This window comes from Thalia democratica, chromosome 3, assembly GCF_965202585.1.
Source record: "Thalia democratica chromosome 3, ktThaDemo2.hap1.1, whole genome shotgun sequence".
Lineage (NCBI taxonomy): Eukaryota > Metazoa > Chordata > Thaliacea > Salpida > Salpidae > Thalia > Thalia democratica.
In genome coordinates this window covers 40,369,359-40,381,555 of record NC_139167.1, presented here as the reverse complement: position 1 = coordinate 40,381,555, position 12,197 = coordinate 40,369,359, and the positions used below count along the sequence as shown (strand labels likewise).

Genomic DNA, 12,197 nt, shown 5'->3' with positions numbered 1-12,197 from the left:
GCTGTTATAATAAATAAAAGATTTTAGTAGTTAATGAGCTGTTATTTATAGGAGTACTATAAAGCGAGAAGTAAGCATTAGAAAACTTTAGAATTATTAATTATAAGTAAAAAAGTATCCCATATAAAACAATTTGTTTAAAAAATAAATTTATCTAAATAATCACTTTGTATCTTTAGCGGATATAATGCATATTCTTATTACTACAAAACATCAAAACAAAAGCCATAATCTAAAACATTTTTTTTACACTATAATAATACTCAAAACTAAAAAGTTTCACCTAATCTTTTTCTTAAAACTTATTAAGATTGTAATTAGCGTTGTAATATAGGAGAGGTAATAATATATTTCTAGAAGTATAACTTAATAAGTTGATAGTGACATTAACTATCTCTTATATTTTAATTAAAAAAAAGTTTCATTCTTAGTATTTATAATGTTTTTACGCTTGCAACTTTTTATTTTTATGTACTTTTAAACACTCAATGTATGGTTTGATTAAACTTTTTTTTTACATATTGACCTTACCATTGTTCATAAAAATATCGTTTTTAAAAACAAACAACTTTTTAACTATACAAATTTTTTGTATATTATGATAAATTTAATAATACTTTACTTAAAGTTATTCTAAATCAGGGTTTCTCAATTTTTTTTTAAATGGCCCCCTTTAAAGAATTTAAAAAAGCTATGGCCTCCAACATTATTACTCAAAAAACTACCATTAAGAATACCTAAGACCTTTTTTTTTGCTCTTCATCTGCAACTCCAGAACATCTAGTGTAAGGTTCAAAACTACTATTATAAAGAACCTAAGACTTTTTTTTTTCTTTATTGCTCTTCATCTTCAACTCCAGAATATCTAGTGTAAGTTTCAAATTATGAACTTATGGCCCCCCTGTGACTCCTTTACTGCTCATGGCCCCCTTTGGCCCCTTTGCTGCTCATGGCCTCCTGGATATCTGTCATGGCTCCCAATGGGGTCACTTGGCCCACATTGGAAAACCCTGTTCTAAATCATCTAAAACTTTTGTTTGTCATCCTTCAAAATTTTAGCGTAAGTGAAATTAATGTAAAAACTGAAGAAGTATCTAAAAAATGTAATAATACTGACATTTAGAAGTTGTGATTTTGTATTTTATTTTATCGATTAAGAAATACATTTAATAATAAAAAATTAAACCTTTATTAGCTCTACTAGTGTAAATATATCTAGATTGTTAGTATGACTTGTATTGATAAAAATTTAGTTTTTGTCGGATCATTATTTTACTGCTAGACTTGTTTGGATGACACTGAGGTTGTAAGTAAAGTTTACGGTTTAGTTGATATTTAACAAGTATATATATTGTTTACAAATATTTGTACAGTATTTATAAAAACTTTTATTATCAAAAGAATAAAATTAAAGCTATTTTATAGATTAAAGTATTCGTGCATACAAATTTTATTTATGAATAAAGGGCTTTGCATTTTACATACTATGAACTAAAGATAAATTTTAATGTCGTTGTTTGAATTTTTCAGAAACTAAGTGAATTAAACATTGTCCAAGTCAATCGGAACTTGTAGCGATCTGTATATTGTTGAAAATCTTCTTTTGAGTTGTTCATATGTTTCTAAATCGTTTCTTTTCACTGCTTCTTTCATTTGCTTCATAGTACTTATTATAAAAAACTTTGGATCTTTGCAGACCATATACTCTTTCATATAGGAGAACTTGAAGATCTGTTTGAAATTGCAATTGATAGGGTTACTGCTTTTCTTAAAAAACCGATATATTATTTTTGACAGAAAAAATACAAGCTAATACTAGTATATAATTAACTTTTTAAAACTACTACGTAATAAAATAACCTTTTCTTTGGAATATTTAATAAAAATACATTATTAAAAGTTTTAATTTTATTAATCTACTTAACGCAGTTTAAATACAAAATAAATTATCGACACATTAGAATACTTATGATTATTACTAAAGCATTAAAAACAGTTAAAAACTTACAGTAATTTCATCTCTTTCCCTTGCACATATCAGGCCTTTTTTACAACTGTTCATCATATCTTGACAATTATCTCCTTCTTCTAAAAACTGCTGTAAAGCACCAGATCCCAATGCTGATGAATCGTCAATCGCCATTTCTTCGTCGTCGTTGAATGTTGGATATTGAGGTTTCGGAAAAGCATACGAAGTTAGCAGTACGAGAAGAAAAATTCTCAGTAACATTTTAATAAAAATATTCTGATTACCAAACGCTTCTGTTATAACTTAAAAGCGTAAAAGTAGGAAGTAGTTTTTACAGTTTTTACTTAGGTAACTCAGAAATATTTTCAAGCTTAGTTTTTATTATTTGATGGTGAAATAATAAATGTTATACAATTTTGATTAAAAAAACTACGAGTCTTTACAGTGAAAATTATAAAACATAATTCAGTTCAATTTCGTTTAAAAAGGTAGCTCATGAGTATAAAAATTAATTATTTTATGAAAATCTAAAAACTAAATATTTTAAAATGCAATCAATTAACAAACCTTACTTATGGATGAAAAGTTCTAATATATTTAATATAAACCCTGATGAAAATAAAAAAAAAATTGCAAAAATTTTAATTAGTACTTTCTAGCAAACGAAAAACATCTTACTTTTGACATTATTGTTTATTGAACGGAAAAAAAGTGTTCAAAAAGTTTGGTTCAAGAACCTGATGTATGAATAATTTGAACCTGATAAGCTATAATGCATAGCTTAAATATTTTTTGAGATATTAGAAAAAAATTAGAAACAATTTAATAGGAAACTAAAAGAAATCTTTATAAACATAAAAGTACCCTGGTTAAATTTTCAAACACATATCCTTTAGACAGAATTTAAAAGTATTATAGGTATAGTGTTACATATTTTAATATAAAACAGTTAATTTTCATAGGAAACTGTTTTAAATTTAAATTTAGCTTTGTTTTCATCTTATTGTTTGACTATCAAAAGTTTTTGTAGTTGTTTTCGTACCTTGGTTAAAAAAGTATATGCTTTTATTAAACATAATATACGTCTAAATTTTAATTTATATGAACTTAAAAGTATAAATACTACTATCATTGTATCAATTTTCCTTTTCAAACGTTTTAATTTTATAATTAAAATCTATTTGTAACATAATATTTAAAAAGCTGCTATATCAGTAATATTTCGTGTTTATTGTTTAAATGATTGAGAACTGCTTAAATTTTTCTTTAAGGACTCATTAATTTCTTTAAATGTTGTTAGTTCTGTAATAGTTTATAATATTTCAAAAACTTTTATAAAACAGCAAAACTAAAATAGATAGTTTTATATTTTTTAATTAAATAACAAAAAAAAAATTCTCAAGTATTTAAATAACTAAGTCTCTTGCTACTTTTAATGAATACTTTACTTTTATTTTTATAATTTATAGCTTCTAACAACACGTTAAAATATTATATTCAAATGAAAAATCAGATGACCTGTTTTATATAAGAAAAACGTCATTAGAAAGGTTTTACGAGATTGACACTTGAATAGCTTCCTATTTCCAGTAATTCAAATGTACAAAAGTTATGTAAAAAAAGTAAACAAATTCTTTAACCTTTATTTTGACTAAAAACTTAATTATTAAAACTCTTTGATTACTAAAAACTAATAAATTCTTATGTTTAATTAAAAGGTTTATCAATAAGTTTTAAAATGATGAAACGTTTTTACTAGACTTTATTGTTTTTAGGAACAGCTTGTTATTGTACAAAATTTTTTTTTCTTATGTGCACAATTTAAGTACAAACAAAAATGAAAAAATAAGCTTGTAAAATTACTAACAGTCTAGAAGCACACATAACGAAAAGTTCTGTAAAACAGTAATATTAAAAGGAGCTTAATAAATCGCTTATAGGCTAATTATACAAGTAAATGTTATTATTTAAAAAACTCTACGTAGATAAATTAAAAAAAATAAAATGTAAAAAAATTTAATAGAGTACATTATATTTTGATAGCCAATAGACTAACAAAAAATAAACTCAATTAAAAAGTTTTATAGATTTTTTACCTCCTAGAAATTTGTCCTTTACTTACTCTTATACACATCCTCTTGTAGTATAAAATTGTTTTAAAAATAAGTGTTGACAAATTTTTTCTGACTAATTTGAAATAGATATTTAAGTTTTGTATTATTTCAAAATAAAAGTAGATACTGACTTATATTCAGAAAAATTTATACTTAAAAAAAGAACTTTGTGTATATAAAAATCTGAAAATATTTATTGAAAAATTTATTTTAATGAAGGAAAACACTATTTTTAGAACGGAACTAGATTAAAAAAGAGAGAATGAAATTAAAGCTTGTAGAAGGTTTTTACTTGATTTAAAATTATATGATTCAAAGTAAAGGAGTATATACATCAATTGTTATGAATTAATTTTTTTTACTTCTTTATAATGCAATAAACCAACTACATTAAAGTTTTTTGAATAAACAAGTCAGTATACAAAAAAAAATTAATGAGAAGCTTTACTTTTGTACGAATAGGTTATTTTAGAAACCATAGAGGTATTTCCAAACGATAAAGTTGTTTATTAAACGACAAAAAAAAAGCCTTCAAAACGAATCGTGTTAGGATCTGTTGAAAGCAGAAAACATTCGGTTATCAAGTAGTTCACCACTTGGATTCAGTTTAACTCCTTTCCTAGGAAAAGTTTGAAAGCTATTTTTAGTCTAACAAGTATTTTCTATACAAATGAAATCAAAACTATAACTTTTAAAAATTTTTTATAGCAGTTTAAACTAGTTTTAAACGCATATTTATCTATATTCATTGTCTGTTATACTAATTTTCTAATATTTATTATTTTTTGATGAAAAAAGGGTTTACGAACATAAATGAACTAAAGTATTTTGTTAACGTTTGTTTTCATTGTTTTATAAATTATCAAGATTTCTAAAAAAATAGCTCCTTTAGAAATTTGATGTAAAGTATTATATCATTTCAAAATATTTTTTTTTTTTCAAAAATATAGTAAAGTTTTAACTAGTGTTAAAAAATAGTATAAAAAGTATGTGTGCTTTTTAAATTTGTAAGCAATATATATAAAAAAAAACTTTTGTTTAACTATAGTTATATTATTTATTGACAAACGTAAACTTTTATTAACTATAAGAGTGTACAAAAGCTTTCGGTAAAAGCTAAATTAAAGTTTATAAAACCAACTGTCCTGGACAAAACATTAAAAGGTATCCGTGGTGTGCGACTCGATAACCGAAATGTTCTTCGTGTACTAGGTCCTAAGACCAAGTATTTATAGCATTCATTTATCGTTCAATAAACTATAGTAAACTATCACAATGTTAAGAAACTAAAAATAAAACGTTAGTAATATCAGAATAAAATGCGTTTGAATTTTTAATGAATTTAAAATAATTTTAAGGATTTAGTAGAACATTAAATATCTAATATGCTTTAATAAAAACCGTTGTAGGTAAAACTAATGAACATAGTAAAATTAGCTTTTAAACAATTTTTTTCAAAAAACTTTTTTTGTGCATTTTTGTTTTAGCTAAAATATATGTTTTATTTAGGTTATGTTGTTGTGGTATTTTGTAATTTCTGCAACTATTTTAATTGTACTCTTAAGTAAATTAGAGTAAGTTTGATAACACTAGTCCTTAAAACCTTTCCACTAAGCTTAGAAATGCAATGCTTTTCAAAGTTTTCTAAAGAAATATTTAAATACTTACTTTAAGTTTTTTTTCAGTTTAATTAAAACTTACTAAATGAGTACATACTTGAATCTCAGAATTTTAAATTAGTGACGTAATGATGTTATACAATGTTTTAATTAAAGCTCGTTTTTTTGATACAGCTTATTTTACGAAGTAGCAGAATATAAACCGAAGAATGAATAATGTTTTATTATTTGGTGATTTTAAACTTGTATCTTATTATGTTGTTTGATGTTTAAACATAACTGACAATTTATTATTAACTATTTTAACGTAATAAGTTGTTAAAAACCTCATTATGAATTTTTTTTTGTAGAAAAATGCTAAGCAATTAATTTACTTAGTTCTTTCAGCTTTTTTTTTTCTATATTTAAACTGTTTCAAAACATGATGGTATTTTCTAAATACTAATTGCAACACTACCAATTGATTTCTTAGATAGTAGCTTTTTCTACTTTTATCACTTTAATTAAATAGAAAATAATCTTGATTCAACTGATTTTAACAAAGTTATGAAGTCCTTGGCAATAGTTGTTTTTAATATATTTTATTGTTAATTGCAGTTACCTAAGAACATCTAATTACCTATTTTAAATTAAATTATACAATCTCCGTTTTAGGAAGCAAAAATTTGTTCTGTTTATTTGAAGGCAAATTTTAATATTAGTTAAAAAATTCATTGCTGAATATTCATAATAAACTTACAAACTCTTATTGAGAAAAAAACACTGTAAAAACTATTATACTTATTTTCTTTTTAGTATAAGTTATGTATTTAATATTAGTTTGTTGAACGAAAAAAAAGCGCTCAAGTAATAATTAATAAGTAATATAATAATCATAAGTAATCAAGTAATTTGGTCCTAGGACCTGGTGTACGAAAAAATCTTCCGGTTATCGAATCATACACTAGGATACAGTTTAATGTCATGTCCAATATGCAGTTTAAACTACAAATATTTTAAGCTTATACAACAATTATTACTTTTAATAATAGAACTATTATTATTTGCCTGAACATTTACGGTAAAAAAACGTTATTTTGATAACAACATGAAAAGCAAAAGAAAATGATAAAAACATAGTATTCAGGTTTTAAAGCTTTAAAGTTGTTTTTAATTTAGACTATGTAAACGTTTTGTTACACAAAAATGCAAGTTGATTTAAACTTCAGTTTAAAAAACGGATAAATTGTAATAAATCCATAGCCATTATGTACATTTAAAAGTAGTAAACATAACTAATAAAATCTAAATAAGCGTGATTTTGCATAAAATCTTCGATATAATAAGTTTTAGGTCCTTTCTGTAACTTTTACTTCTTACAAGAGTGACAACAACGTTTATCAGTCTGTAATTTTAATTTTTTTTGTGTTTGTTAGCACAATGAAACAATGTTTTTATAATTGTTTAATAAGTTTTAAAGTATAAAGTTTTTGTAGACAAACTTTCTAATATTAAAGCAACTATAAAAACAGTTTATGTATGTAACGAAATCAAGCTTATATAGTTATTAAAATGTTTCTATTTGTTCTGCAGAAAAAATGATTTTGCCACTGACTGTTATTAAAGTTATATTTACACTTTATTTTTTTATCATTTCCTCTCAGACTATAACTGGTCTGACAAAAAACAAAAAAATGATTGAAAAAATCTTTATGTTTACTATTAAAATTTTTGAAAAGTGTTCTCAAATCAAACTGCATTCTTCTATAATCTAAAGACTCCAATCTGAGCTTCACCAATCTACCTTTGTATAAGAGGTATCTGAAATGTTGCATCTATTACAAACACAACGGGTAAAATTTCTCTGCACAGACTTATTCCTAATAATGTCTTTTTTTAAATCGGGGGACCATATTGGGGTATTGTGTTCGAGGTTAGGGCGAACGTAGATTTTAAATAATTTAGTAAGATTACTAGCAGAACTGGTCTTAAAAATTTTAAGTATTTGATAAGTATATGATAACTATTTAATAAAAAAGCTCAAAGAACAACTAGGAAAGACTAAACAAATAAAAATAAACTAACCCATTAAAAATAAAAGAATAACCACAAATAGTGACAATCCAAGAGCTTTCGTTATTTGTCAAATAAAGTTCATTGTAAACATACACAAACCCTATAGGAGCTGTATTTAAAGAATAAATTGATTGAAAAAAGTAAAACAACATAAAGTAAGAAACAACAACAATTTTTAAAATAAAAAGATAAATCTCTGTGTATTTTTAATGTTATGTAACTATTAAACTTTTTTAGTAAAAGTTTGTATAAAAGTTTATAATATAAAACTCCTTATTTATAAAAGAATACACTAAACTTACTTTTTTGTACGAATAAAAAAAAAACTTTGTTATCTAAACTCTAGCATAAAGTTTAACTTGTAGATAGTTAAATAAAAAGTGTCCTTACACTAATATTTGCATACAGTCGTCTAGAAAGTTTTAATTTGAAACAAATCTATTGTGTCACTACTATATTTTAACTTTAAATCTAGGTCTTTTTCGTATTTAATACTTGATTTAACTTTAAATGTTTACCTTATAAGGAAACTAAACTAAGAAGCATTAAAATATTTCCTAAATTCAAGTATGTATTACTAAAAGTCGTCTTTACTTTTTTAATTACAAATATCGAGAAACGAAAATTAAGTTTAAGTTTTCCTAAATTACTATTTTTCTACAACCTAATTACACTCGAAAATGAAAAAATAACCAATTCCAATAAAGCATCCGATTTGCATCCATATCAAGTATTTCAAAATTTCATTGTGTTCTCTCATTCTACTTCTCATATTTGATATACCCATATCTTTGTACCTGTTCATTTCTAAACTTATTTTGCTTTTTGTTTTCCGCGTGAATATGACCTTATTAAGTTTAAAGTTTTTGAAAATATGTTATAAAATAACACTATGTGTTTTTAGTTTCAATATTTTGTAAGTAATTTATTAAAGTTTTAAACGTTATAAAACACCGTGTACTTTATCCAAAAAAAAATTCTTACCGTTACAGCATTTGGAACAACCAAAACTATCACTATCAAAGCTGGAACAACTGTTTTATCTGCTATTGTATCATCAAACCTTGATTCGAAAAAATAAAACATTAGTGCTTCATTTAGTTCCGAAGGAATAAATGTGGCTAAATTTTAAATTTGTTTTGTGTAACTTGAGTATAAAAGTGTTTAAAAAAGAAATGTAATTGTTAAAAGTACTGTTTAAAGTTATTTTTGTCATTATTTTAGTTACAGTTTTTATTGCTTTGTATAATTTTATTAACTTACTGCATAAAATTCCATCAACAGCTGATGTCATCCATAAAACACATAAGAAGAATTTCAATTTCTTTTTACTTAGTTCTTTTACTTTAAATACATCAGAAATTGCGAAATACCTAAAGTTGATAAGAATTTAAATAGTAATAAACTTAGTTTTTTTATACTCGGTCTGTAAAAAAAAGTTAGGGTTAAATTTAGTAATATAATTTAGAAAAATCATTAACAAAACTTTTTAATCTAACAAACAAAACAACCTCAAAATACTTAAAAGTAAAAGGTGATATACTGCTGAAATATATGCAGCTGTAAGCGATCCAACAATGATAAATCTACTGCTAAGACTATTCATATAATTGTTATTTCTTATGTGGTCTGTAGGGTAAAATTCTCTAACTTTTGAGTTGAGTATCATTGCAACAACATAAGGATACATAGTGAAACAAAGAACATCTATGAGTTATTGGAGTGCTTTATATACACTACAAGCTTAAGAACTTATCCAAAAAGTCTTAAAAAGTATTAATTGTATTATTGCTTTCACAAAACATTGTAAAAAAATTATTCAAAAGGGCTGTCTGTATTAAAATATTTTATCAAGTTCAAAAAATTATATATATAATTTTAAAGCATGAAATACATTAAAATTATTTAGTAATTGTTTTTATTACTTAAAACAATCGATGAAACAGCCTGTGAACAGTAAAACAAATCCATTGCAGATAACTTATTTTTTCTTTTCTTTAGCACTTTTGACCAAAAAAGAACAAAATTTAAAAATGTAGCAACTAATCCATAAACAACGATTGCAGTTATCAGCCCTACCGCACTCCAAAAACTAAAAAAAATGTGTTAACTCATAATATAAAGGTTATTTTAAAGTTTTCTTGGGTGCTGATTTTTCGTTGTTTTTAATATTTCATTTTTATTTTTCAAACCATAAATATATATTGTTTATTGAACATCAAAAACAAGCGCTCAAAATATTTTGTCCTAAGACTTGGTGCACGAAAAAACCTTTCGGTTATCGAGTCGCACACCACGGATACCTTTTAGTGTCTTGTCCAGGACTGATAGTCAATAAATAAACCTGGAACGTGTAAAGTTTATACGGAAAACTTTTTATCATTAAGTAAATTATTTACCATTATATCTAATTTATTTTAGTTTTTCAACAGTGCTAGTGATTTAACTCGACTAAGCAAAACATTTAGTAACCTACAATAAGGACAATCCATTACTTTGTAGTCCATGTATTTCAAATATTTACGTGGACATTGTAACTTGCATATCATGAGAACAATCCTGACATCACAGTCCTTTAAATAAAACTATTTTCATATAAACATACAACTTACTGTATTAAATATTTAATATACTTGTTTATCTAAACTAAAAAGGGCTGTTTTTTTAAACATCACGTTTATATACTTAAATTGTTTTATAATTTTTGAGTAACTGTAGATAGTATTTGAGTAACGCTTATTAAGCATGTTACGGTTTTAATTTGCTTCAATTTTAAAAATATTATACTCAGCTTTATTAAAAAACTAAAATATATCGCCTAGGCTTAGTTTTAATTATTCTAGGCAATTTTTATCTACTAGTTTAAATGCAGCTTAGTTCAAACTATAAAGCTTATTTTTATACACTTCTTAAGACAGGTGTCGGCAAACTGCGGCCCGCGGGCCAAATGCGGCCCTCAAAACTTAAATCTGCGGCCCACAAGCTACCTTTTAGCCAAAAAAATTCTTTTTATAAAATATAAAAATTAAAGGTTTTGCAATGAAACTTTGTGTATTGGTTAATAACTGTTTTGAAAAAATAAACTAACTTGTTTTTTCACCGTTTCATTAAACATATTATTTAAAAAATCAACTATATGCCTTAAAAGCTCAGCTAAACTTGAAAATATATTTTTTCAATATAGTTGTAAATATGTATTCTTTAAACTATGAGTCATTAAATTTGTTTTTTAATAAGTCATGTAATTACTAAAAATGTTCATCATGAGGTTTTAAAGGTGAAATAAAGTTGCAACAAAATAGATAATGAAGGTGAACTTAAAAGATAAGGGATTTTAAAAACAAAGTTCAAATTAAGAGTTAAAGTCTATAAAACAGTTTTAAACAAACATTAATTTTAATTAGTTAACTTGTAAAAAGAACTTAAAAAAAAATTCCTTATTGGGTTTTTTAAATAATAAATGAAAAAATAAAAAGCTATATATAAGATATTCTCTTTTCCAGAATATTATTTTCACACATTCTAAAAGTTTTCAGGAAGGTTTTAGAATACATTTACTTTTTACTATTTATTTTCAATCTCTCTATTTTAGCAAGCTATACTTGTTTTTTAAACTATGTACAAACTAAAAATATTTTAAATTTTATTTTACAAATACTTAAAGTTTAAAGTCGTTTTTTTTACTTAACCAAGCTTACGTTTTAAATTTAAAATTTGAAACGTTTAAAGTTTACTATTATATAAAGACCTAAGTAAAAGCAAGTTTTATAAAAAAAGTAAAATAAAATAAACGAGACACAAAAAATAAAGCTACATCAAGTTTACGCATTTGGTCCTTATCTTGAGTTCTGGACAAGATGTTAAAAGGTATCCGTGGTGTGCGACTCGATAACCGGAATGTTTTTTCGTTCACCAGGTCCTAGGACCAAATATTTTGAGCGTATTTTTTGTCGTTCAATAAACTATAAATTTAAATTGATATAGCTTTAAACTTAGAAGTCAAAACATTGTTATCACTTTTTAGTACTTTAATATTTGCAAAAGCAAGTTTCTGCACGAACAATGTTATTTATGCAAGAAATTTTTAGGAGATAAGTTTTATATGTACAAAAATCAGCACCGTAAGTAATCTGGAACAAACCTTCTGTTTATTGATAACTGATAAACAGAATCCATTGGTAGAAAAAGTTAGCTGATAATTGCAACACTCAGGAGCGCAGTCAAAATGCTTTGCTGTGTAGTCGGTTGATGACAAACATAACGCTTATCATTTAATATCACGTTAAAAATACGTTTGCAAACCAGAAGAGTTTAAATTTTTATATGAATTGATGATCAGGGGCGTGTTTTGACTGGTTTCCTGTTTCCTTAGCGTCCTCTGAAAAAAAAAAAAAGAATAAAAAAAAAGCTTAAATCATTCATTAACAACGTTGTTTTTAG

The 12,197-nt window shown here is 24.7% G+C and overlaps 2 protein-coding genes across 2 annotated transcripts; both read right to left on the bottom strand.

Annotated features, from left to right (window-relative positions):
* Positions 1-1,209: 1,209 nt before the first annotated feature.
* LOC145831925 (uncharacterized) lies at positions 1,210-2,452 on the bottom strand. Its single transcript, XM_082939278.1, has 2 exons — positions 2,009-2,452; positions 1,210-1,731 (listed from the first exon to the last, which is right to left on the bottom strand). Exons 1-2 carry the CDS (start codon positions 2,228-2,230, stop codon positions 1,543-1,545), a joined length of 411 nt encoding a protein of 136 aa, XP_082795404.1. The 5' UTR covers positions 2,231-2,452; the 3' UTR covers positions 1,210-1,542.
* A 4,889-nt stretch (positions 2,453-7,341) lies between these two features.
* On the bottom strand, positions 7,342-9,355 carry LOC145832284 (uncharacterized). The gene is made up of 6 exons (XM_082939603.1): positions 9,269-9,355; positions 9,021-9,130; positions 8,742-8,820; positions 8,451-8,604; positions 7,767-7,866; positions 7,342-7,357 (listed from the first exon to the last, which is right to left on the bottom strand). Exons 2-6 carry the CDS (start codon positions 9,023-9,025, stop codon positions 7,342-7,344), a joined length of 354 nt encoding a protein of 117 aa, XP_082795729.1. The 5' UTR covers positions 9,026-9,130; positions 9,269-9,355.
* Between the last annotated feature and the right edge of the window lie 2,842 nt (positions 9,356-12,197).